The sequence below is a fragment of the Colius striatus genome, chromosome 4, assembly GCF_028858725.1.
Source record: "Colius striatus isolate bColStr4 chromosome 4, bColStr4.1.hap1, whole genome shotgun sequence".
Taxonomy (NCBI): domain Eukaryota; kingdom Metazoa; phylum Chordata; class Aves; order Coliiformes; family Coliidae; genus Colius; species Colius striatus.
In genome coordinates, this window is record NC_084762.1 from 32,895,704 (window position 1) to 32,923,579 (window position 27,876).

General features: G+C 38.9%; 1 protein-coding gene across 1 annotated transcript; it reads left to right on the forward strand.

Annotated features, from left to right (window-relative positions):
* EXOC3 (exocyst complex component 3) lies at window positions 1-26,910 on the forward strand. Its single transcript, XM_061995136.1, has 13 exons — window positions 1-69; window positions 3,029-3,213; window positions 7,156-7,375; window positions 9,363-10,044; window positions 13,845-13,962; window positions 16,957-17,082; window positions 18,602-18,702; window positions 19,183-19,293; window positions 20,043-20,193; window positions 22,141-22,263; window positions 24,056-24,217; window positions 25,360-25,487; window positions 25,975-26,910. Exons 2-13 carry the CDS (start codon window positions 3,070-3,072, stop codon window positions 26,144-26,146), a joined length of 2,238 nt encoding a protein of 745 aa, XP_061851120.1. The 5' UTR covers window positions 1-69; window positions 3,029-3,069; the 3' UTR covers window positions 26,147-26,910.
* The last annotated feature ends 966 nt before the right edge of the window (window positions 26,911-27,876 follow it).

The window sequence follows — 27,876 nt, forward strand, 5'->3', positions numbered from 1 at the left end:
GCACCGTGTGCGCCGGGCGCATGCGCACCGCCGGACTGTCAGTACCTTCCCGCGGGTGGGCTGCGGCCGGTAAGTGGTCAGCGGCGGCTCTGTCTCCGACTGCCACTGGCCCTGGGCCAGCGCCTCGGCTGGGCACCGACGCCCTGCCGGCTCCTGACGGGCTGTCGCTGGCTGTGCCGAACCGAGTCTGGCACCGGGAAGCGGGGGGGGGGGGGGGGGGGCGGACTGGGCTGGGCTGGGCCGGGCCGATCTGGTCCCATCCGATCCGGGTATCCCCTCGGCATGGCGAGGTCGGAGGGTGTGCAGGGGCTGCTCTGGCGCGGCCGCCGTCCGAGGGCCGAAGGAACTCGGTATAGTGAGGCTGCAGCCTCACTCTGTGCCCGGGAGCACGTCCCCGGCCTTTGCCCAATAGGGACGGGCACCTGCCTTGATGCAAATCGTTCGAGTCGAGCCCCCTCCGCTTGGGGCTGCCGGCCGGGGGCTGCCGCCGCCTCTTCCGAGCTTTGTTTTGAGGGGTTGTGCCCCAAACCCGTGTGCCGTTGTGCGCCTCTAGCCTAGAAACTCGTTTCTGGAGGGGGCTGGGGCCTCCCCCGTGAGCCTGTCATCCCCACCACGTCGCTTCTCGACTCCCGCCCGGAGCTTGAGTGCGGAGGGTGAGGGTATGCTTTCAGCTGAAGCCTCTACAAGACTGCTCGGGACATTATTTCATTCACTTCTTCCAGTACTTTGCTCTGAAGATGTGGCTTTAGTTCGTGGACACTGTGCAAAGTTGGTACAGTTTCTTAAAATCTACACTTCCTTCTGAATGGTTAGCGATTGTGCAACAGCCTGTCTGCCTCGGCAAGTTAGTATATGCTTGGTTAGGTTACAGTGTGTTGATGGCTAATTTGCTCATGAGGTCTACTTAATGTGCCTCTGTCATGGCTTTGTGGGTTAAAGCTACTGTAACTCTGTTGAAGGTATTCAGAGTTGCTAATAAAGGCAGAAATTCAACATAAAACTGTCTACTGCAGATACCATTTCCGTAGTAAACACTTGTTTTAAAAACAACAATTCTTTGTAAAATTATATATTCAATCCTGATAGCTCAGAAATGAATTGGGCTAAACAAAACCAGAGTGTTCATTCAAAAGTGTGAGTGGTAGGAATAGATTCTGCACCTTGGAATGCAGAGTAGGAAATCAAACATGGTTTTAGCTAAACAGGCCATTAGTAGGGATGTAATGGGAGTGGTTGCACGGCTGAGGAGATAAAGCAGGACGTGAGTTTACACTGTGGAAATAATTCTGGAATAAGCATATACTTATGCGTGTAATTGTTGAAGATACTAGGTATTTGATACTAGATACAAGATACTTGATCCTGAGATATCAAATGAAGGACTATAGAGTCCTAGAGACTAGCTCTTGGGCAAACCTTGCTTGGAATGGGTTTTTTTTTTAACCTTGATAGATTGTAAAATGAGTAGTCCTACTAATGCTATACTGAGACTGTCTGAGTTAAGAGTTAACTTTCTTTGTAGCAGCCTGTATGGTGCCGTGGTTTGGATTTGTGGCTAAAATAATGCTGATAACACATCAGTGTTTTGTTTGTTGCTGAATTGTGCTTGCACAGTGTCAAAGCTTTCTTTTTTTCATTATTCTGCCCTCTACTCTCTTTGACTAGGCTGGGGATGGACAAGAGATTGGAGAGAGAGAACAGAGCTGGGAAAGCTGAGCCAAACTGGCCAAAGGGAAATTCCCTACTATATAATGTCATGCTCAGCAACAAAAGATGAGGTAGAGGAAGAAGGGTGGGTTTTGGTGTCTAGAGCTTTAGTTTGCCTGTGGGAGGCAGAGAGAAATTTCCATTGCTTCACTTGTTTGGAGGGGTTTTTATTTTTTAATTGAAAGTGTTTCTACTTTCCTTCACCTATCAAACTGTCTTTCTCTTGATCCATGAGTTTTCTTGCTTTTCCTTTTTCATTTTGTACACCTGGCACCGTGCTTCATCAGATCACTATTCTGTTGAATTAGATGATGTGCTGTGGATATATGAATGCAGACTGCTTTGAGAGTAGGAATCTAATTTCAAGGAATAATAGGGGTATGAAAGAGTATAATTTCTGGTTGTGGCAGCAGAACCTAAAGCATTCTGTCTGATTGCACGAGTGAAGACATAGAATGTTGGAGAGAATTTGGAAGGAATGAAGAACTCTGATATGTTCCTTGTAGTTCTCCGGAGAGCATCTTTGGTGAATGGGATCCCACCAGTTTTCTCTTAGTAGTCAGTGAAGCTTGAGAGAACAGGTCTGGTTTGATGGCCAGCAAATTCTACCTTTTCTGCATAGTAGCTTGCATCGCCTCGACTTGACTAGAAATTCTGCTGCAAAGTTAGGTGAAATACTTGATTATTTTTCCATGCATACCTACAGCTGTGATGGATTGATACCATGAGAAGAACTGAAAACAAGAGAAGGAAATAAATCCTCCATCAGAAGTCTAAATGGAAGTGCTTTATAGTTAAGTCTCTGGGTTTAGAGCTTCCATGGCTATTTTTCTTCTCCACTTTTGGTTGCAAACTTGACCTGTTACTGCAGGGAGACTATGGTTCTCTTGACTCCACCAGAATCTAGTTGATGAAGAGTTTGGATTTTGCTTGGAGCAGCCACAAGTTTCTTTTATGTTTGTCTCGTTCTCCTTTTCATAAGCAAACCTACTCTAGGATTAACTAGAATCTGGGTGTTTCTTTTAAATGAAGATTTGCTGGTCTGTTGTGGGATTTTTTTTTTTAGGTTTTTTGGGGTTCTTTTTGTTATAAACTTATGGAGAGCAAGGTAAATGCAAAAACAATAACCAGAGCACATTTCGGGTAAACTAATGAAACAGAGTAAAGTCACTTTAAATGCAATTCTTGTAGAATTCCGATTACTGCTCTTTGTTACATGGTCTAACGACACTTCTGTCAGTTTGCACTGATTTAATTGCCAAAGTTATGTTTCCAAAGTTAAATGAAAAAAATTTTTCTAAAAATGCCGTATTTCTTTCAGCACTGTTAAATGATGAAGGCATTTTGAGCTCCTAATCAACAATGGAGGAAACGGATAGGGAAGCAGTTGCAACAGCTGTTCAGAGAGTGGCGGGAATGCTTCAACGTCCTGATCAGCTGGATAAAGTGGAGCAGTATCGCAGGAGAGAAGCTCGTAAGAAGGCTTCAGTAGAAGCTCGACTCAAGGTACAAACTTTGGTAAACTTGAGTGTCTGTGGTGCAGTGTGAATGTACCTTCTTTTTTTTTCTTATTCTACATTTTCATCCACGTCATTTTAAACCATGGATTCTGTGTCCAAAATAGAAACTTTATATTCTGAAAGTAAGACAAACTAATATGTTTTACTGAAGTTTTATTCAAGCCTTTCAAGCATTCTTGTGTCCTGTAACTTCTTACAGTTTATCCATGAACAGCTACCCTCACTCTGTGTAGCCTGTCAGCCAACAAACCTTTGTGTTAATGATTGAATACTGAACTTTTAACAAAAAAAAAACCAACAGTAATTACATCTGAAAAAGATCTCTACGTTTTGTCTCTGACTTTTACATGGGTTTATGCAAGATAGCTAAAAGCTGTCACAGTCTTGTCTCTTGCAGAAGTATACCCCATGACTTTTCACACTTCTTCATATACATACATGCACACACCAACTTAGACTGAAATATTGTCATTAAACACAGGAGGACACTTACACATTACTGAGTTGTGTTTTCTTCCTTCACTGGGACTCACTAGCCAACTGTCACTTTAGACCACAGTATTAAGTAGCTGGAGTAGAGCCTTAGAAATGTGTTTTGGGAAATATTTTTGGGTTTACCAGATCAAAATGACTGGTACACCAGTGTACCAGTATCTAATACCACATTTCAAAATAAGTTAATCTTACAGCTGTTTTATGGCTCTGTCTTTGTGGGAGTCTGCATGAAGTAGAAGGGAGCCTGTTTTCTTTCACAGTGAAAAGATCTGTTAACGAAAGACATATTCATTTTTGTCTGTGGCATGGGAACAGAAATTTTCCTAATGGCTTGGGCTGGATTTTTCACATTTAAGACAGGAAGCATATAGAGAAGTCTATTAATAATGGATCATCTGTTTAGTTACTGTGATCTAGTTATAATATATGAGGATGGTCATTTGCCTACTGACTGCTTCTATAGACAGTCATGACTAAACATAATTTTGTAAATCCACTGTATAGCTAGTTTCCTTGCCATTTTCGTTAAGTTACCTTAACTTCAGGAATTTGTAAATGGTCAGAAATATCTGTTCCAAGAAGGACAATACTCATTAATCCATTCAAGATGCATTCCTAAAACAGGTGAGGCAATGGATAGCAAAGCAGATTTTTCTGTAAGAATTACTGTAATGGATGGGAGCACAGAGATCATGTAAGAAATACTCTTGCTCTGTATTTAAACCATGTGTACATATTGTGTGGAAGGTGTAGAGACAAGGTTGTCAGGATCATCAGCTAGAGGAGCAGAGGAGTTGCTGGCTTTCCAAGTTGGATAACCCTGTTGAAAAGCCTCAGCTACTTCGTCTATGTGAATAAATACATGGGGGATCTTTAATGTGAACGTGCTGGTGCTTCTTTCTGACTGGATATGCTTTCATCTGGGTCATAATTTTCTTCAGATAACTCAAGATCAGCAGCTCAGTCAAGGGTGAAGAGTAGAAAACCAGGGTAATGGTTGTGTCACAGGGATGAAGCAGCAGAGATCTGGAATGGTGTTCTGCCCAAAACCAGCATCTCCATCTGCCCACCAGTACATTGTCCTACTCCTCTCCTAGATACTTAATTATGTCCCATTTCTTGCCTTCTTCTTTACAACTCTTCCTGCCTTGTACATATCTGCTTGATATGTGATACTGATGGCAGTTAGTGAAGCAGTGTTTATAAGGATCAGTAGCAGAACTCTGAAATGATGGGAGGATAAGCACCAGCCAACACTACAGGCTGGTACTTCTGGGCCCTGCTGTGCAAAATGTAGGCAAATGCTTGGACTCTACTTCAGAGCCTGAAAAGTTATAAGCAGTGACAGCCATCTTTCTTTGTGCATTGTTTCTGTCAGAGGGAGAGCTTAGGTTTTGTTTTTCTCTCACCCTGAAGAAATACTGTATAGGTAGCCTAGGAGCATTCCTAGGTCATGATTTTTCTTGAGTGTTAATGTGCTGTAGGCCTCTACCTTTTAATTCTTAGCTACTCTGCAATGATGAATTAGAACCGTAGGACTCTAGGGAGACCAGGCAGCCAAGATCCTGGTTCCATGATTTCAGATTGAGGGCTTCACTTAACAAGAGATAAAAATGAAGTTTTATGTCCTGTTCCTGGGATGGCTGAGTTTTGTTTTCATTTTTTTTAATGCAATGATGGTCAGTCCAATCCAAGGTGAATATACATTCTAGGAAGCACAGTTCACACTCCTGGGACATGCCTCACTCCTTGCCCCACCCCCCCAAACCACCCTCCTGCCCTCTCCTGGCCCGAGATGACTATTAGAAGACAAAATGAAGATGAGTAGATGTCTGGTTTCAGAATTTTCTGTGGCCATTTGTGTCAGTGACCCAGATCAGTGGTTGTTTCTGTTTAATAGAATTGAGTTTCTGCAAAAGTTAAATAGGCAAAAATGGATATATGCAACATGTGGTAGATCTGCCTCAGAAGAAATTGAAATATCCCGTCAAAAGTATTGAACGTTTAATGGTCAGGGGATTTTTTTTTTTTTTAATACTTTTTGGTTAGCTTCAGAAAATTGTGTTTGAATGTTTGAGTATCCTAATTAGCTAATTCTCTGTAGGGGGGAAAATCTGTTAGTGCAGCAGTTATATGGATAGATATTGTATAAAAATGCCTTACCACTGCTTAATTGTACAGAGTTAGACAGGAAAATACATATCTTATCAGTAAAATCAGCATGTCATAATTTGAAAGTACACAGAGGTAGTTTAAGAATTGCTGCATTTTTCTAAGACTTTCCCAGTACATTTAAAACACAATAAATGTTGTTCATAGTTACCAGGATTTCCTCTTTGGCTTCTAGTATTAGACAAAAAGTTCCCTGACTGCCCAAGCTTTTTGGCCTTAACAGTATGGCAACAAATGTGTTTTGAGCTTAGCAAAACCATTAGTGCCTTGTTTCATTACTGGTTATTTAAACTTGAGATATGACACAGTTACAACTGACGTCTCTTGTCTTTTGAAGCCTGGTATTTCCAGTTTCATTTTTGTCTTTCTCATATATTTTAAAAAATACATATATAAAAATATGCTGTGGATGTAGTCCAATTTCTTTCACTCAGATATGCACTATTAATACATTTTCTACAAGATGTCTGGACTGTCAAATGATATTCAGGACTAATAGTGTATTTGAAGAGTCATTATTTTAAGTGTCACCTGTCACAAGAGGTATCTGCATCAATGAGCTCTCTTTATGCCAAAATAGTAGTTGGATTGTTGGTCTGGTGGGTGATGTTTCACAGTGTTGAAATTTTATTCAGTTTGGTTTTGTGTTGGTTTTGTTTGACTGAGTTTTTTTAATGTTCTTTTTCATTTGGGTTTTCTGTGTTTTTCTTTCGGGCATGACAGGCTGGAGGGTTGTTTTGTTTTTTAGAACATTTCAAAATTTATTTTATTTCTTTTAACGAACACTTTCAGTTGCCAGTCCGAATTTGTAATTGCTTTAGAAGAATGCTTTGTGAAGCTGTTCATACCGAGTGTTCTGTTGCAACATCAGAATCATCTTTCTTCTAATATGTCCCTTTAAGATGAATTTATGAAGGATATGCAAAGAAGTCTATTCTGCCTTCCCATGACTCTGGTTTAATATAAATTTATAAAGACGACCATCTATCTGCCTAAGCTCTTCTGTTAGTTTTGTGGATGAACCAGTTGTGTCTACGTCCTTTAAAACTAGATAAAACTTAAGAACTTCAGAAAAAGAATATGTATGCACACACAGGGCAGGTCACACATGTTTAGGAAGCTATAATATTACCTTTTAAATTTGGAGGTTTTCCTCTGAAAATGTTAGATACTGAAATGAAAATCAATTATTGAAAAATGTTGAAAATACAGAACTTGAAACAATGAGTATGAGTTCCTTGTCTTTTTATTTGTATTTAAGGCAGCAATCCAGTCACAGTTAGATGGAGTACGAACAGGTTTAAGTCAGCTGCACAATGCACTGAACGATGTGAAGGACATTCAGCAGTCTTTGATAGATGTCAACAAGGACTGGAGACAGAGCATCAACACCATAGAAAACCTCAAGGATGTTAAGGATGCTGTAGTGCAACACAGCCAACTGGCAGCTGCTGTAGAAAATCTCAAGAACATCTTTTCAGGTAATCTGATATTCTTTATGTAATCCAGCACATGCTGAAAGCACTCTAAAATGGTGCTAACGTGTAAAGTTGTCAAGTAATGTCAAGAACTTAAAACCTCATTGGGAATGAAGAATTAAGGAAGAATCACCTACACATCACATTCAGGAAAGTAGCTGGTATGGTTACCATACAGAATACTCAGTATACATTAAATGGCTTACTGTAAAGAGTTCTAGTCAGACCTATCTCACCATGACATCCAAGTCAACAAGCTTCTTGTTAGCAATAAGTTAGCAGGGGTAAAATGTTTAGTGTAAAAGACCATCATGTATAGAAAGAAGCTTTGGAAAGATCTGGAATGAGAGTTGGTACCTACAGTAAGCCTGCTGGGTAAAAATTGTCCCAGATGATTTTAGGAAGTGAATTTTTTTTGGCAAACAAAGGCAAAACATGAAACAATGAGATCTGTAGTCAAAGATTCCCCGGCAGTCTTTCACAAACAACAGTTAGGATCCTTGAGGATATCCATTAATGATACAAGCATAAGTATAAACCACCTGAAATTCAGTTTCAGCTGTGCGCAGTCAGAATCAGGCAGCACAATCACCGAAACCAACTCATTCATAAAAAAATTACATATGGAAGACACTTCTTTCTTGCACCACTGCAAAAGTGCAAAGGTTTTCAAAATTAAATAAGATTAATGTGATATAATAGATACCATAAAGAAAATGGGATTACTTCTGTGATTTTAGTTCACATGTGTTCCATCTTGAATCAGGGTGAATTCCATGCCTCGACTTTTCTGCTTGTAATTTTAGGGGTTTTACCCCTATAATGGGAGCTAAACCTGGCATACCCCTTTGATTTTATTTAAATAGCATTTTCTATCCCCTTTTCTCCTGACAGTAAGTCACAAAATGTACCTATAAATAAAAATGGTTTCCCAGTTATACTAGTTTGAATTGTTTAATCTCTTACTGTAGGAGTGTGTCTAGCTGCTACAGTACCAAACTGCAATAAATGTGCAACTTAAAGAAAAAAGCAGTAGTATTTACCTGCAAGGTCTAGCGATGAAAAACAAGGAGCAACACATTTCTCTGTTCTGGCGCTGAGTTATTTTGTGGGTGGTGTTTTCTTTTACACTGATGAAAGCAATTGAGACAATAAACCTTTTTTTTTTTTTCCTGGCATCCTGAAAGGGTTTTTAGTGTGAATTGTCTCCCCTTGGGATTGTTACACAGTACAGGTGATGAGAACTTCACTCTGAGCGAAGCAAAGGTTTTATAAACCAAGTGGTTTTTGTTATGATTAATAGTTGTGTACAACTGTCTCTTCAAACCTTTTGGGAGGCTGCCAGTTTTGTCACTAGCTGCCTTTTTTGCAGTGTCCATTTTTCTGCTGAGATTTTTTCATTTCTTTCCCTAACAAGATCCTAATCTTCTTCTATATTATTCCTCAAATACTGAAAAATACTAAGGAACAAAAAAAAAATCTTCTAAATAATATCAATAGTTATCTCTATTCTTCCTTTGGGCCGTAGGCAGGCAAAAATTTCCTTTTAAGAAGGAGGTAAAAAGTCTATAATTGTTGGGTATATGCAGACTCAGGTTCAACAGGGTAAGTGACTTGTAGTCAGAAAAGTGAAAGGCCTTTTGTGTAAGATACAAGAAAGCTAGTACAGCAGTTTGTTTCCTAGCAGACTTTCATATTTTTTTTTAAGAAGAGGAGAGAGTGAGAGAAGGGAAATTACATTCTGTTGGCACTGTGATGTTTGTCTGGCCATAGATAACAATGGAGCATTATAGTTAACAATGCATAAAGATATATAGCATTTACTAACAATTTTTTAATACTTCAGAGTAATTTCCTTTAATTCAAAATCATTACTACGGCTGTTCTTCATCTTGTTTTTTGGTGCTTTCATTGGCTTGTATTTATCCTTTGTGTTTTGATCATATAGCTTTACTCTCTTTGTTTTTTTCCTTCTTTTTTTGCCTCTCAGTTCCAGAGATAGTCAGGGAGACCCAAGATCTGATTGAGCGAGGGGAACTTCTGCAAGCTCATCGAAAACTGATGGATTTAGAGTGTTCTCGTGACAACTTGATGTACGAGCAGTATCGCATGGACAGCAAAAACACACATGACATGAACCTCATCCATACATACTTTGGGGATATGCAGAAACTCTCTGAGGAGTTGGCAAAGCAACTTTGGATGGTGGTTCAAAGATCTCTTGTTACAGTCCGTCGAGATCCAACCTTACTTGTTTCAGTAGTTAGGATAATTGAGAGGGAGGAGAAAATTGACAGGCGCATGTTAGACCGGAAAAAACAAACTGGGTTCATACCTCCCGGCAGACCAAAGAAATGGAAGGAAAAAATGTTCAATATTTTGGAGAGAACTGTGAGCACACGAATCGAAGGCACTCAGGCAGATACCAGAGAATCTGACAAAATGTGGCTTGTGCGCCATCTAGAAATTATACGTAAATATGTCCTTGATGACCTGCTGGTGGCTAAAACCCTGCTAGATGAACGTTTTCCTCCACACTATGACATTTTTAACAGACTGCTCAACATGTACCATCAAGCTTTGTCCACTCGTATGCAAGAGCTTGCTGCAGAGGATCTGGAAGCAAATGAGATTGTTAGCCTTCTAACTTGGGTTTTAAACACATACAAAAGGTAAGGTCCCCTTATCTTTTTTGTTAGTCCTGGTTGAAAGGAAGCGTGCAAAACACAGTTAATGTGCTAATATTTGCATGTCTATTAACATGTAAGAGGCTAAAACAAAAGGGGGTTTGTTATGTGTTTTGCCTTCTTGTTTGCATTTTCTAACAGATAATTTTGAGCTTGCTTTGTAAGCTGTAAGTTTTAAATGTGGTTAAAGACCTGCTTGAAGCTGCAGTCACCTTGTATTTGTGTGCTGGTGTGGTAAAGTACTGGGGAGAGCAGAGGAGACAGAGATTGTGTGTGAAACAAAATGTTTGTTTTCGGCCACAGCCCCAGATTTCTATGGCTATTAACCTACTATTGTTACAGTGATTGGGTCTGTTTCAGTTTCATGACTGTTAAATGGAAGGAATTTAGTAACTTCCTTCGGGTTTTCTCTCAGAACTGTGTAGTGATTTGTTTATTTAGAAGAATTTCTGCTTCTAGGTTGTCTCCTGTGGTACTCCTAAACTCCTTTGAGTTGTATAATTTGTTAGAATAACTTAAGCATTTTGTCTTTTCTGTTTGGGTTGTTTTTTTTCACCCTCCATGTAGAAAAAGCTGAAATGGCAACTGTTTAGTTTTTGCTGGCATGCAGTTGCTAGAGCAACTGATTTGTTTGGGAAAAAGTAATGCTAGCCTTTCTGTGGCTCATGATTGTAATCCTTTTCTCAATGGCTGGCATTGGCCCAGCGTCTGTGCTGCTGTGTACACTGCTGCTGTCTTCAGTTGTTTGGTCTCACTGGTTCAACAAATTAGGTGCTTCATAGGTTACAGTATAATACCTTAAAGCAAGTAGATAGGAGGTAATACTGTTCTCTAGAATTTTTATAATCTGCTCTAAGATAAATTTTGTGTTCTGAAATCTGTGCTTTGCCCTGCACTGAAAAGTTCTGCTTTTCTTCTCTGCAGGAAAGATCACAAGCATTCACTATTGCATACTTTCATACCTGTGCAGTACATATGAGAGATATAGCTACTAATAAGGAGCTGAGGTCATTGATCTTTTCCTTTTTGTTTGTGGATGGCCAGAGGAATAACTCCCCAGTGAATGAAAATCAGAAATATGTGAATCCTGCTACCTATAGGGGCAGGGCCTCAGCAGAAACACTGCTACCAGGTTCTTCATTTATGTCTTGGGACTGATGTTCCAGGAAGGCAGTTCTTGGTCTTAAAATTGTCCTTCTACACTTCCCTTGGAAAACAGAGCAGATTGCTGTTGAGTTAGGCAATCTGGAGCTAAAGCACTCTCAATACATGTGTTCTAACACAGGAATGGCAAACGGAGGGAGCGAAGCCAGCATTGCTTCTATTTACAAAGCAAACTAACCACAGAGGGATCATTGCTGCTAAAGCAAGTTGTGTGGCTGGTAGCACCTGGTGGCAGAATGTTGTAAATGAGGTGAAACAGTGAGAGATGTAGATGTGGTACAAGATAACTGAGAATGCACTTCTCCCCTGTATATCCATGTAACCTGTGTGATTAAAATTAGAGGACATATCTCAGGAAAAAAAAAAAAGGCTTTGAGTTTCTCTTTTCTAGAACAAAAAGCCTGAGAGGGCAGTACAATAATTGTGTTCTTATAGATCACAATAAGCTATTATAAAGAGGATGATAATTAGCTGTTGTGTATGTTTGTAGCAGATAGTCGGATGAAGAAATCAGCTCAAGCTTGTGAGTGGGAAAAGTTAAAAGTACTCAAGTGGGAGACATGCAGAGCTTACCAAATCTCAGTCACTGGACTTCTCTTAACAGTACAATAAACAGTTCTCTATAGGAATATGTTTATAATAAACTATAAAGATGGCCTATATGATGTCATGAGAACTGTGTTTCTGTGATATTTTATCCTCTTTCTGTATGAAGCATTGGTTCTAAACTGCTGTTACATTCCTTGGTCATTTCTCTGGAACATTGTGTGGTAGAAGACATTGTCCTTTCTAATCTTTCTCTACTGTTATTAAATGTAATTGAATATTAGAGGACATATGGACATTTTTATTTGCATGTTACAGCTGCACTCCAAAACCAGCGTGAGAAAGTACTGACCAACAAAGAGAAGCTTTGAGGGCTTTTTTGCATGTAATGAATTGCTAAGATAGCCAATGTGTGCAAGATAAGAGTCTTGAAAGAATCGTGTTGTTTTTACTAAAATGTCTTGGAAGCTGGTTTTAGAACTGTACTCAGCTCATAGTTGAGAACTAAAGTGATACTCCACGTGGAATAGTAGCCTTTAATATTTGAGAGGGGTGCAGTTTTACTGTGCTAGATGTATTTCTCTCTCATACTTAAGCCATTGAGAACTTTGGAAGCATACTGCTATTACTAAATCTGTGCAGTCTTGGGACTAGGACTCTAGTCTTTGTTTTGGGGGAAATAGAAGCCTTGTTAGATCCTGATGCCCATATTCATAACATTGTTTTATCAGCTACTGGTACCACTATTACATATATTCTTCATGTAAACAGCAACAGAACTTGGTTTGCTGGATAGCTTGAACCACTTAAAATTCCTTCAGTCTCTTTTCCGATGGAATCAGGAAAATGCTACAAGAGTCAAGTGTTCAGTTTACTGTAGTTTTTATGGTTTCCAAGTCAAGGATTTTGGATTTTGAGTAGTTACCCATAGTATGGCTTTTTTTTTTTTTTTTTTAGTGCTTTGAGATTTTTTTTCTCATTATGTGGAAGTTCCCCCTATGCTAACTCACAACATGTGCCCAGAAAACAATTTCAACTTGCAGAAACATACAAATAAATTTTTTTTTGCTTAGTTTGATATTTGTTTTTTATAGTTGCCACTGCAAATACAGAATTTGGCTTCCACCTGAAAAACACGCCAGAAATGGAATGTGAAGCAATTTATATGATCGTGATTGAATATATTTCCATCAACTGCTAATAAAGCACTCTCTGAAGAGTGTGGTTTTATGTTATTGATTTTTCAAGCATGAAATATTAAGAGTTCTTGCTATGTTGTGCTTTGGCACAGCTTTGTTCTTTTTTAGGTACACAAGCAACTCATTATATAATCTTATGCAGATGCAAAATATCACTGTGAAGTATTGAAATTATATAATCCATGTCAAAATACATTTGAGAGTTGTTCTACTTTCTTTCTAATCCTATAAAAATTTTCATTTGCAAGCAAGTATAGCTAATGGTGCTGTTACAATACAGTATCCATGAAATGCAATTTTGATTTGGCTTGCTGGATGTCCCCTCCACGTATATTAGGTGTGTTCTCTACCAATACAAGAAGCATTGCTGGATTTTGTGGAACATAATTTTAGCATTGATATGGATGTGATACAAGTAACAAAACAGAAGCATTTTCGAGAAACGCTGAGAAGCATATGTCATTGTTTTCACAGATCTTTCCTGTTCTTAAATTCAGAATGTGTAAGTTGTAGTCACCACTGAAATTTAAAAGACAATGTCTGCTGTTAAAAGGCCACGGTCTGAACCAGTTGGCTTTTCTTCAATCTGTAGCCGACACATGAAAGGGTCAAATGTTTGAAATGTCTGTAACACTTTTTTTAGTATGTTTTGGTCTACAACTTTTACATCCTGTTCTTTCTCTTATACAATTTAATTTACGTTCCTTGTGAATGCATTTACTCTTGCAGTTACCAGTAAGAGCTTTCTGAAATGTATAGCTATTTGAGAACAGCCTCTTACTGTGCTCATACAAACAAAGCTGCACAGTTTTATACTTTTAACCTCATTTTTCTTTGCTAATCTTCAATGTCTTTTTTTTTTTTTCCCAAATTCAGTGCAGAGATGATGGGAAATTCAGAACTGTCTCCTGAAGTGGATGTAAATTCTCTGAATGCTTTACTTTCACAAAATGTGGTAGAGCAGCTTCTCAGCAAGTATATGTCAACACTCACTGTGAGTAACAATAATGCAATTATTATAATGTAGTTTATGGTTACATTAGTGCCTCAGTGCTGTCCCTCTGGCAGAGGAAACTCGTGACAAATGTGAACTTCGTATCATTATTTCTGTATTTTTAAAAATATTTTTAATTTTATGTAGTTTTACTTACAAAGTTGTAATAAGATGATTTTATAGACATAATTCATGACATTTCAAGGAATAATTATGCTTTGCAGACTGTATTAATGAAATTTTATAAGAGAGGAAGGAATCCCAGTGTTCATATGTCTGAATTCATAGTGCTGGTACATTAAGTGTTACTGTACATACAAGCCACTAGTGCAGCTTGATCTCTATAGTAACTACATCAACATTTGATACAGTTGTGATATTTTCAAGGTAATCAAGATGTTCATGTTTGCCAGTTTGATTGTTTTAACAGTCTTTTTGCTTTCATGCCTGTCAGCTGCATGAATGTAATTTCCTTTTGTGGATACCATTTCAAGTGCATCTTGAACTGGTTCCAGGTACTGGTCGATTACGTGACAAAGGAGTCAGTATGTGATTGTCAGGATTTTAAATGTATTTTTCTTTAAAGATCCCTTGTTCATTGCCTCTTAGACTGGCTATTGGAATAGTTGGAACTTTGAACTTGCTGTTCCTATATTGTTCAGCTACATTCCTACCCCTCCTAAGTTTAGGAGCTTTGCCCAGCAGAGAAGGGAAATTTTTTGCTTCTTTGGATGTGTCAGCTGCTAAAATGTGTCCAGCAACTGCTTAGACTTTGATACATGTCACCACCTGACTCCTGTCTCAAAGTTGCTGGAAGGGACTCTACTTCACATTAGCTTTACTAAGAATTTTATGCAAGTTTTTGGTTTTTTTTTTTGTCCTGAAGGCAAGAACAACATTGGTTTGTTTTCTTAAGCTACTTGTGTCTTGGCTCAGAAAAAGCCTTTTATTAACTTAGTCCCCTTGTAAGATGAAAAACTACCTATATTGCTTTATTGTAAATGGGAATTTTTTTTCCCTACTTACTGGAAAATATTATATCTATAACATATTCTATAACGAAAATAATACAAAGCTACTAATTGTTTTAAAACAGTAGTTTTGTTAGGTTTGATTTTTTGGCTTAGCTGCTTTTTAAGACAGAAAATACTGAGACTGCCTGTTTGTTTCAGGGCATTCAGCTTGATGCAATTTCCTACACATCTTCACAGATATACTTTATATTTTGTTATAAATATTTTTAAACAGGACATCAAAAGAAATAACTAGATTTGGTTGGATCAATGAAAGTATTTCATAATTTGACTATCAACTTAAATATTGATGTTAAAGTCAATAAAAGTGTCTCATTTTCATGAGAAATAAAACGTTAATAGATTTTAACAGATTTGTAATAGTTTTTTCTTTTCCTCAAGCACCTCAGCTCAGAAAAAAGTTCTGGAAGATTAGGATCTTAAGGTGAAAATGTGATGTCCCCTGGGCTACTGGCTTAAAAAAATAATTCTTGCAAATCATGTGTCACTAGAGCAGTTCCATACTTACAAGGGAAAAGATGGTACATCAGTTCATGTAATTGAAGGTGGTACTGTATGTACTTAGCAAATACAGCGCTTGACTCACTGTAATCAAAAAGATAATAAAACTGTAGTTCATATTTGATCAACAGCTTTTCTGGTACAGGAAGACTGTAGGATTCCGTTTCCTCCTTTATCCTGTCTGCTGATAGATTTGATGAAGAGATACTGATTTAATACGTTAAGCCACATGAGCATAAAAAAAAAGAATATATCTATTTTGGATTTTTTTTCCCTCTCTGTACATGTCTACTGGTCATGTTTAATTTTACATGGTGGGGCACACTACCTGTTTCCTGTGGGAAAGAAGTGTGAACCTGTATATTGCTAGGGGTTTTAACTAAACAGGAACAAAGTAGAAAAGAGGCAGAAACCTTCAGCCCTTTGAAAACAGGGATAATTATTTTAGTTAGAAATCAAAGAATCCATTTACACATTTAGCAAACATGCTGGTCTTTACAACCTACTCTTGTCAATATGTCCATGGTGTCAGTGTCATGCAAGTAATCAGAAAACTGGTTTAATCTGGGAGGTTATTCTTCCTCTCTACTCTGCCCTGGTGAGGCCTCATCTGGAGTCGTGTGTCCAGTTCTGGGCTCCTCAGCTCAAGAGGGACAGAGAACGTCTGGAGAGAGTCCAGCGCAGGGCCACCAAGATGATCAGGGGACTGGAACATCTTTCATATGAGGAAAGGCTGCGGGAACTGGGGCTGTTTAGTCTGGAGAAGAGGAGACTGAGGGGGGATCTTATTAACATTTATAAATTTCTAAAGGGTGAGTGTCAGGAGGTTGGGGAATCCTTTTTTTGTATAATATCTAGCAACAGGACAAGGGCTGACGGGATGAAGCTGGAACACAAAAAGTTCCACTTAAATATAAGAAAAAACTATTTCCCTGTGAGAATGACAGAGCAGTGGCACAGACTGCATAGAGGGGTTGTGGAGTCTCCTTCCTTGGAGCTCTTCAAGACTCACCTGGACATGTTCCTATGCAACCTGATCTAGGTGAACCTGCTTCTGCAGAGAGGTTGGACTAGATGATCTCTAAAGGTCCCTTCCAACCCCTACCATTCTATGAGTCTGTGATTCTATGATCTGCTTCTAAAAACTTGATAAATGCTTCCAAAGTTAGTAAACATGTTGATTCTGACGAATTGGCTTGCTCTTTGTATTTGGAGCACTTAATTTGCAAAATGTGCCTAAGCTTAATTCAAACTGCATCACTAGTTGCCCAGTACTAGCCTTAGTCTCTGCCAATGCAAAATTGTAGGGATGACAAGAGTGGTCAACGTTACCTGTTACTGTGCTACTTTTCATTATGGAAATGGCTGTTATTACAAATATTATTGTGGTGGTTTTTTGTTGTGTTAAATTTAAAAAATAACATTCTTTCTTTGCCTTGATTATGTTTTTTTAATGTAGTCTAACATCATTGGCTGGCTACGAAAAGCACTGGAGACAGATAAAAAAGACTGGATAAAAGAAACTGAACCAGAAGCAGATCAAGATGGCTACTATCAGACTACGCTCCCAGCTATTGTTTTTCAGGTATAAGAGAATTTGATTATTCTAGAAAATCTACAGAAGCAGCACATGTATTTGAGGGAATGGGGGGATGGGAGGGGGAAACCAAATTGTTTGGAATGCCACTGTTTCAATGTCTGCTGAAGTATAGAGTTTGTTTTTTATAGTTAGTTGGAGGGATTATTTAATTTTGAAGTTTTCATTTGCCTTTGTCACTTTAACATCTAGAAACTTAATTATTTTTTGTGTAGATTAGAAATATGTTTTTCCCAGCCTATTTAGTTGAAATTTTTATTTAGAACAGCATTTACTTGGGTCTCTAAGTAAAAATCCCTAACATCCAAATTTTGTAGTATAAGCCTGTCAGATGAGATGTTTGTAAGGTATTAGAATATTCTTTGTTAATGTGGTGATGAGGTAGGCATGTATTTGTACTTATTAATCATACAAACACCTTAATACTGGAAAGAACAGTTCTGTTAAAGTTCAAAAATGTTATTTACTTCAATTAACATGAAAAAAAAGTCTTTCAAAAGTCCCACAAAGAGCCCCAACCTGCAGCACTCTTGTTGGAAGTAGAAATGGAAAGTTTTGTAATTGATCTTTATCAACCAGAGAAATGCCAGCTTATTATGCTCTTTTTCTATTCTTTCTTTACAAATGAAGGTGCTTTCAATGAAAAATAGATGGTCTATTCCTGCATTTGTTTCCCAACATTTTTTTTCTGCCTTGTGCCAGGATTTTTGCTACATTCTTTTACCTTTGTGTTAGTGCCAAGGTTGACTTTATCTAAGCCTTTTTGGAAAGTGTATGATGTCAAAGAAACTGTATGATGTCAAAGAAACTGATGGCTGATTGGCTTTACTGTTGTGCTGTCAAAGACTCGAGTGCTGAGATTCATCAAACAATGAGACTTTTAAAATCATCTCAGCATAAAAGCAGCTCATGTTTCCACCTGGCTTTGTAACTCTTCTTCCCAGTCCCTGTCTTCTCATATGCAGTGCCCTGTAGGTCACTTAGATGTTAGGCATAGTTGTGTTTCTAAAGTTTAGGGGTTCCTTGTGCTTCACTAATGTGAGTTTACTGCTTTTGTATATGGAGGAAGCAAAGGAATTTGAGTTACAAGATGATTCGTTACTAGCTGCAGGAGCTGACTCAAAAACTTTGACCCTTTGTAAAGCCAAATTCCTACTAAATTAGAAATACTAAGTCTTTTTTTGGCTGAAGAAAAAAATGCACCTGTTTTCAATGTCAAGAGAAAACTGCAGCATATAGTAATAATTGTCAATAACTTATGATATGATACTTAAGGAAATAACGATTTTTGGTTTAGTCAGCAGCAGTCATCTGGGCTTATTTAAAAGAAACCCAAAACCAAATAACCAACACCCCCTGCACCCCACCCACTACCCTCCCCCCCAAAAAACCCAAGCCCTTAAAGACATACGTGGAACTGGTACTAGTGAGTGGCTCCAACAAAACAGGTGTTCAGACTTTGATTTAGCACTGATGAAGATCTCTCTTTAAACTATTTTTAACTTAGATGTTTGAGCAGAATCTTCAAGTGGCTGCTCAGATAAATGAAGATTTGAAAACAAAGGTACTCCTTCTATGTCTTCAACAAATGAATTCATTTCTAACCAGGTAATATTTTTAAGATATAAATGTTTTATCCTGCCTCAGTCTCTCTTTGCTTCTACAATTCCAATATGTGTTTCTTTATTGCTTTGTCACATCACATCCATTTTGTCCTCACATCCATGCCAACCAAGCTTTTCTTTCTTTTCCTTTTCTCACTTTCTTCCTCTCTTCCCCAGTTTCACTACAGAAGTTCTGTGCTCATGAGTGGCACTGTTAGTTCCTCTCTGCAAATGGCTGTAATTTTTGGAGTCAGTTCCCCTTTATTTGTATCTCAAATGTACACCCTTTTCTCTTAAGACACCAAACACCTCCCTGGTTGAATTCTGCCCAGAACAGAGAGACTGAACATCATGCGGGCAGCAAGTCCTTCATAAAATACTTATAAATACCTAACAGGCCCTTATGGAGCACTTGCTTTTACAGGTATACTTAAGTTATTACAGATTTTTGTCTGCTTAATGGCATTCCTTGTGTATGATACAGGTACAAAGATGAAGCACAGTTGTATAAAGAAGAACATCTTAAAAATCGCCAGTATCCTCAATGCTATGTTCAATACATGATTGCAGTCATCAACAACTGTCAAACCTTTAAGTAAGTCTGTATGTCCTTGCAGCGTGTGCGAAAAACAAGTATTGGTATTTCATTTGCAGTACTACACATTCCCAGAACCCTTTCTTCTTTTGTATGCAAAGAGGATTTCAGTTAAGATAGTTCAGCTGATTAAACATAGACCATAGCTTCAAATACATGACTGTTTTAAGAGGCAGACACTGTGATTGCTCTTGCCTTTGGCAAGCCATTGCCCCTCACCAGTGAAAATCCATTTGTTATTCCAAGGATTGCATTGCCAAAGAAAAATTTATGTTCAACTTCGAGACTTTGGAAAAAATCATTACAGTTAGTTTGTCTGGGGCCTGCCATCTTCTCTCTCTTAGGTTTGATCTCTCACAGTTCACCTCAAGGAGCATGACCAAACTGATGCGAACTAGGGAAAAAGTAAAAGTAGAGCTTGTGCTGTTAAGAGTATGAGAGCAGGAGAGTGAAATCCTCATTGTTCATATTTCAGTGTAGAGCCACAGGTTTGTCTATGTCTGCTGCCATTCCCAAGTCAACAAATCAGTAGTAGTTTGTTACCAACATACAAGTAGTCTAGGTTGGTCATTCTAAAGTCATGCTGAAGAGTAAATTAAAGCTTCCAAAGCAAGCAGCAGGCATTATTTCCCCTTTCAAAAATAAGACTGACTAGCATGTCTCTTTCTGTGTATTTAATTGTAATGAAAATTTAGTTGTAATGCAGTTGTGCATTAGTGGATGATGAAAAGCATTGTTTTTTATCACAGAGAATCTATAATCAGTCTGAAAAGAAAATACTTGAAATCTGAAATGGAAGACACATTGTCAAGCAGTCATACAAGCATGGATTCAACTTTAGACGTCATTGCCAAAGAAGGATGCTCTAGCCTGCTAGATGAAGTCTTCATGGATTTAGAGGTTAGAACTCTTTTTTTTTTCTTCAGAAAATCAGAAGCATTATTTTATAAGAAAAAGTAATTCAGTAACTAAGTTGTTATGAAGAAGCCTTTTGATTGCTAAACACCTTTTATATGTCCTGTGCTAGGAAACTGCCAGTAAATGTCAATATTGCTATTAAACTGGTATGGTTTTTGTGTAGGAGAATGGAAGTTGCTTAATTGTATTTCACAGGATGACTTCAGGCAGATACTTGGGGTGTGTGTGTATAAATATATATATATATATACACACGTATATATATGTGTGTGTATGTAATGAATATTTGCTAGAAAACTGTATTTAGTTGTACACTTACATAGTTGAGTTTTTAAAAATTATTTGGGAAACTACTTCTCATGTTAATTTATCTTTGGTACAAGTGCAGTACATCTATAATTAAGGTAGTTAATGGACTCTAGAGATGGGCTGTAGCCAGCAGGTCGAGGGAGGTTCTACTCCCCCTCTACTCTGCCCTCGTGAGGCCTCATCTGGAGTACTGTGTCCAGTTCTGGGCTCCTCAGCTCAAGAGAGACAGAGAACTTCTGGAGAGAGTCCAGTGCAGGGCCACCAAGATGACCAGGGGATTGGAGCATCTTTCATATGAGGAAAGGCTGCGGGAACTGAGGCTGTTTAGTCTGGAGGAGACTGAGGGGAGGTCTTATTAACATTTACAAATATCTAAATGGTGAGTGTCAGGAGGTTGGGGCATCCCTTTTTTCTATAGTAGCTAACAACAGGACAAGGAGTAATGGGATGAAGCTGGAACACAAAAAGTTCCATTTAAACATAAGAAAATACTATTTTACTCTTCAGGTAAGGGAGCCCTGGCACAGGCTGCCCAGAGGACTTGTGGAGTCTCCTTTCTTGGAGGTCTTCAAGACCACCTGGAGACGTTCCTATGTGACCTGATCTAGGTGGACCTGCTTCTGCAGGGCGGTTGGACTAGATGATCTGTAAAGGTCCCTTCCAACCTCAACCATTCTATGATTCTCTGTTCCCAAATTTCAGCTTCTTTTATAGAATCCTTCAGGAAAAAAAAAAAGAGTTATTTTTATTACTAAAGATAATCAATGGGCGTGAAGAAAGATGCTCTGGAACTTGGTAGATTAATAATATTTTGAACTAATGTAAACACCTTGAATGACTCACATTAAGAAGATGTTGGAGTCACGTTTGATTTAAAATTGGAGCTCTTAAGGGAAGCCTTTATTTCTCATTAACTATGCCAACTGATTATGAGAAGACATTCCATCTACTCTAATGATCATTCTTTGAAATTCGTTAACTTCAGACTTTTATTAAAAGTATTTATAAAATACTGTGCTCTATAGAACACATAAAGAATTCTTCCTGCATGGACAACAAAGCTGGGTGGGTATGTAGATGTAGAGAATGTTGGAATTGTGTATTTTAGACTTCTGGGAAAGGGGTGAAGTGTACAGGCCACCAAGTTTGGTATAGACACAGGAAGTTTGCGAGGCCATTAAAGAGGAACAACTGAGTAGCCAGCAGCAGTTCAAGAAATCAAGAGTGAAGTTGCGTTATCACAATGATTTAAAAGGTCCTCATATGAAACTGGAATGATCCTCTCTTAGGCCAATTTTATCCTTGAACATTATCTTTTTTTATTTATCATAGACATTTAAATAGAGAAAGTAATAAAGGGTTTTGGAGAACTCACATGAGACAAACAGGTTAGTGTGGTGTGTTTATGTGTGCACTCTGTCTGTCAGGGTAGCACTCTGTGGCAACAGTCACTCTGACAACTGACCACATTGCACTGCTTTAAAAGGAGCAAACAGTTACTGTAGGAAAACAATTTAGAAATGTACAACATGTAAAATTGTCTCCTATTTTATTGTAACTGTACTGATACAATGAAAGTGTCAAAAATACATTCTGATCGATTGCTTGTTACTTTCTCAGCCACATCTCAATGAGCTGATGACAAAGAAGTGGTTGATGGGGTCTAATGCAGTGGGGACTATCTGTGTCACTGTGGAGGATTATTTCAATGATTTTGCAAAAATAAAAAAGCCTTATAAAAAGGTAGGTGCAAAATATTCTGAGCTGCTTTGCTAATGTACTCTGAATATCACATCCGTTTGGAAATTCTGAACACTGAATGGAATTCAGATTTGCAGTATAGAAATTGGAATTGATTCATCCCTGGAAATGGAAAAAATATTCGTGTTATGAAAATGTGAATCTAATATTTCTCATCTTTTTTGTTCGGAGCCATATAATACTGTCAAAGACAGATCATAGTTGCAGGGTTTAGTCCAGGAAATGTATTGGCATGTTACTAGATTGTATTCTTAGCAGCTGGTACTTTTCTACCTCTCCACAGAAGTTTGTAGTCAGATAAAGATTAGCTCTTCTGAAACTTGTTTTACTGGCCTGTAACTACTTTTTTTATTTAATAAATGTGCATTCTGTAATTCTTAGTTTTAGTATGTACCATGGGCATGGTTAAATTGGTGCCATGAGGTTTAACAAAGGCAAAACTCATCCTTCAAGTACTGTTACAGCAGCATAATGTGCTCGGTTAGGTTGTGGCCTATCAAAGGGTATGTTGATTTATCTGTTATCCTCTAATCGTTAGTATTTGTTTTCATCCTTTACTGAAATAAAGTCCATTTTGTGTAGTTAGGGTAGTATATCTTAAGTGATTCCCTAAGGTTTAGGAAATACTTAAAGCTAGCAAGACCAGGATTTAGGTGAGACCTTTGAACGTACCTTAATGAAGCAGAAGTGTTTGAAAGACAGTGTGAAAAATTGTACACTTGCTCTTTCTTGCCTTAATTCTTAAAGAGGATAACGGGGACAACTCAGAGTTCCTTTGATGTCCTCTTAACCTTCAGTATTTGCCAGTCCTAGAGGCCTTATTATGTAAGTGAATAATATGCATTTTTGGTTCAGAAAAAGTACATAAAATAAATTGGTCTCAGTATTAGTCTGCATCCATAGAGCAGCTTTCTTTCCCAGGTTTGTTTTGTTACTGTGAGGTAATAGTTGCTTGGCATAGGTTTCTTTTAAGTGTTAATACCCATCTCTGCAGTCATGTGTTTCATCACTGTGGCATTTATTATCATCTTATAGGGAAATAGATGGCCAACACATATATTTTGACATTTATCATACTTGCTCTGTCTCTCAGCATGAAAATATCTCCCACACAAGACACCGTATGTTCCAGCACTGAAGGGGACATACTTTGGTTTCACTTCTCCATTTTCCTCATGTGCCAAGTGAATGCCTTATCATAGCTCTGTTGGCTTTTCTTAAGTTTTCTTTCTGAGCTGCAGCAGAGCTGTTCATCTTAAACTTAATTTTCAGTGCAAGAGAAACCATCCCTCAACAACCAGTAAGCTCTGTTATTTCTGAAAAAGTCTTGAGAGGACTTGAAATAATATTTTCTACAGCCTGGATGGTGGGCAAAAAAGAAAAAAAGACAAGTGCAGACAACTCATCAGCTGAAAAAGGTCTGAGAAAGTGATTGCTGCTGGCTCCCTGGGGCTCTTGCTAGACCTGACCCAGAGCACAGATAATGCAGGCAAGATGTGCAATGCTTTGTGCGATGTACTGGAGTTCTCCAGCAGAAACCTTGACCATATGCGAAGAGTGAGGCTGAAAGGCCAAGGACAGATCTGTTCTAAAGATTATCTGAATTGCTTCATGTTTGTTCTTCTGCCTTTGGTGCTCCTCAAAAATAATTCAACTATGTGAATAAGTACAAATACATGTTTCCAAGCCTAATAATTGTTCAAAGACTAAAAAGAAGGGCTGTGTTTGCAGGTGTCACTGCCATAATCCCCATCACCTTTTCCTTTTCTTTCAGACAATGACTGTTGAGGCCCATCGGAGAGTGGTTGTAGAGTACATCAGAGCCATCATGTTAAAACGGATATCTTTCAAGAATGCAGAAGAGAGGAAAGAGGGTGCAGAAAGAATGATCAAAGAAGCAGAACAGTTCAGATTTCTGTTCAAGAAGCTTGCAGCTGTAAGTGTTTGCTTTGAGTAATGCCGTTTACCTGGTAATATAGAAGCAAACACACATATCTATTGCTTGGGGGAAATGGCTAAAGTTAGATCTCCATGTCTCCAAACTTTTGGGTGGCTTGTGAGTATCAAGGATGCCAGCTAAAGGCATGGACAGAGTTTCTGAACACACAGACATACCCCCACACACCCACACACACCAGTTTCTGCTGCTTTGTCTTTATAGAGCTCTCTGCAGCTGAGTGTTTGAATGGCCTCACAGAAATAAGTACCCTATATTCAACAGATGCAGTTACTTAGTACCTAAGTAGTCTGCAGTGTAGGGGTCTAGAACCATCAAGACAAGCATGTTGACCCCATTTAAAGTGTAGTAGAAAAAGACGAGCAAAAAAAAAAGGCTTCTGAGAAACAGTATACAAGATACACAGTTAAAAAAATAAGTATTCATTTTAGGCTTAAGAGCAAGAATCTGCTGAAAAGCTCCTGGGGTCAACAGATGACAAAACGCAAAAAGAATGCTGAGAAAGATAAAGCCTGAAAAAACAAGGGTATCAGCAAAGAACTGTGTTCACTTCTGCTCACTGTGGAAGATGTTGGGGCAACCGCTACATCAGAGAGACCTTCATTATGTGGGATCTGTTTCAGATTAAGGCACTGATAGAAAATGTTACGGAATAAATGAAATTAACGGGACCAGATCAGCAGAAGCAGATCAGCTGGAATTAGAGCAGTCAAATTGTCTGGAGATGAAATAGATATGACAAGTTCAGTTGATCAGTTGTTGAAAGCTGCCGTGTTGTGCAGGTGACTAGAAGGAAGCTAATGGAGGGACAGTTTTGGAAGAGATGTGGCTTTCACATCAGTTATTCCTAATTTTTATTCAGGCAAATTAGCAAAAGTTCAAACTGGACTGCATCACGGTGTGGAGAAATACAACATCTTGTGTGTAAGACAGGACTTTCTTGGCTAATATTCTGAGGGTATGTCTCTGAATGAACAACAGAGAAAAGGGGAAGAGACTTATGGTAACAATTCACAAATATTTTGTCAATGTCTGAAAACACAGGCACTAGGGACATTACTTTTTTGGGGGGGATTTTTTTTCTGAGTTCTTTTAATTTTTCTTTTCTTTTAATTTTGCAGGGCTCTGGAGAGGACACTGAAGGACTCTGTGACATCATTGAAGCCATTGCAGAGGTTATCAAGCTAACCGATCCCTCGCTGCTCTATCTGGAAGTTTCAACTTTAGTCAGTAAATACCCAGATATCAGGTAGTTATCTTTGCCCTCAAAATAGATAAATAGGTAACATCACAGTTCTTTGTAGTCTTGAGTGAATTTTAAAACAATGTGTGTGATTATATTTTTCATGTTTCAGAATGTAGGCACTTTCTTATGAAAAATATTGGTAATATAAAATGTATGTGGCCTGAACTAGGAGGTAGACATAAAGTCCTCAGTGGTACAGCAAAGGAATAATGCAAATACTTCCAGTCTGTGTTTTGGGAGGGATAAACTGTGTTTAGAGTCCCAAGAGTGGCCAAAATAGTACTTTGTACTGAGCTGGGAAAGCCAGTTCTGAGTGACAAGAGACCTGATTAAGAACTGAAGTACCTGCTGAAACTGAATGAAAGGATTGCCAACTAAATTTTTTTGTTGTTATTTTTTGGGTTTTGTGGTTTGGTTTTTATCTTTTTTACAGACTCTTACTTGAGTGAAGTTCCCTACTAATGCCAGTTTTGCCATTTTCCTTTGGCAGGGATGACCATATTGCAGCCTTGTTGACAGTGAGAGGCGACGCCAGCAGAGATATGAAGCAGACTATCATTGAGACTCTGGATCAAGGTCCAAGCCAGCCCAATCCAAACTATGTGCCAATTTTTAAAGAAATTACAGTTCCTACTCTAACTGTGCCGAAACTTCTTAAGTAACTGCCAGCTCTGTGTTTGTGTGTCACTACTGGTCTGGGATCAATAGATCTGAAATGTTTGAGGGCAAATTTGGCAAAGCTATTTTGAGTAAAGTTCAATATACATGGATACCTGCTAGGCATGTTTCTTTTCTAAAGACCTGGATGCTGGAAGAAAATGTAATCAGATTTCTGAAAGAAGATGGATGTAAAGGTTGGGTTTGAAGAATGATGCTTGTAGTGGCCAGGGGACTTTTTACTGATGTGTTTGTTACAGCTTTTTTTGCTGTCAGCAAATATGTTTTTCTCGTGGAGTATGTTTGCACAGTGCACTGCAGTGCCACATAAAGGTATTTATACCAAAAACATCAGAGCTGTTCTAATGCTGGATATATACAAACATCATCCATTGCTTACAGTACTGAAGCAGACTCCTTTAGAACTTTCTTTATATGGCACTGCATTAACGTCCCCAGTCCACTTTCACGTTATACTTTGTGTATGTACTTACTTTGATGTAAAATAGTTTATTGCAGAAAACTTAATTATGAAATCAATTTCCTGTCTTGAGGGATTGAATGAAATTGCTACCGTGCAATTTGATTATAGAGTGAATAAATAAAAACAGACACATGAGGTACCATTTGTTTAATCAATTTACTAACCACAGCACGTAAAGCACCACCTGTTCACTAAAGTGTTAAACTAGTTGCTCCCTTCAGCTATGTATTCTTTGCATCCTTACAGATTTATAATAGATTTAACTTTTTGTTTTCAGTGTGAATAAACCGGATTTAATAGTTTTCTGAAAAAACAAGATACTGATTTTTATTTCCACAATCTTTTCAGATTAATGCTTAAAAGTTAATTTTCAGTATTATCTGTCCTAATTATAAAATATTACTGGAAAATTGTGGGTGTAAAGTGATGTGATAGAGAACACAATGCAGACCTTGTCTGGTAGTACCTGAACAGAGTTCAGTACAAGGAAGACAGGACCCTACTTTAATTGTCTTCTGGCCCATGCAGACCCCGATCTTGTGCCATACTGCCCCAGAAGAGAGAGAGATGCAAGGTCAGCAGTTGGGACAAAGATTAAAACAAAGATTGTGGCTTTTTTTTTTTTTCATCGATGAGGGAGCTTGCCTCAAAGGATGAGGATGGTTTAGCTGAGCAGGGATGTACATGAGGAGGTTTAGCGACGGCTGGAGGCGCTCTGTGTCCTATGAGACCTTACAGCGTTCCTATAACTTGCAGCGAGAGGGAGAGGAAGTTGCCTGATTTCTGGAGGGTGGTGTTCAGCTAAGAATTACTGAAGTGATGCTGACTCATGGGGCTTGTACTTCAGTTTCAGTCCCGTGTTTTCTGCCCTGTGTGCTTTCGATATTCAGCTGGGCTGAAGGAATCAGTTTACCGGGCTTCGTCTCTCCCTCTATCCCCTGCAGCAGTAACTCTGTATCTCTTGGCTGTTTACCTTGAGCTGCTTCCCCCTGCCCGAGGTCTCTCTCCGCCAGCCCGGGAAGGATCCCGCGGCGGGCCCTGGCCCCTGCCAGAGCCCTCACAGCGAGTGGTGGCTTGTGGCGGGGAGCGCCATTACCCCCCAGCGCGGATCCCCGCGCCCTGCTCGCTCCGCTGGAGCTGGAGCCGCGGGCAGCGGCCGCAGTGCGCTCTGCGGGCGGCCATTCCCCCGTCAGGCGTCCCGAGGGCCGGCGCCGCGGCCCGCAGGGCTGTCCCTGGCAGACCCTGAACACG

What these genes read in the sequence shown, in the direction of transcription:
- EXOC3 (XM_061995136.1), top strand. Translation starts at nt 3,070, where the DNA reads ATGGAGGAAACGGATAGGGAAGCAGTTGCAACAGCTGTTCAGAGAGTG. An exon ending in TAAAAAAGCCTTATAAAAAG is followed by an intron (nt 22,264 to 24,055) that starts GTAGGTGCAAAA and finishes CTTTTCTTTCAG; the next exon opens with ACAATGACTGTTGAGGCCCA. An exon ending in TGTTCAAGAAGCTTGCAGCT is followed by an intron (nt 24,218 to 25,359) that starts GTAAGTGTTTGC and finishes TTAATTTTGCAG; the next exon opens with GGCTCTGGAGAGGACACTGA.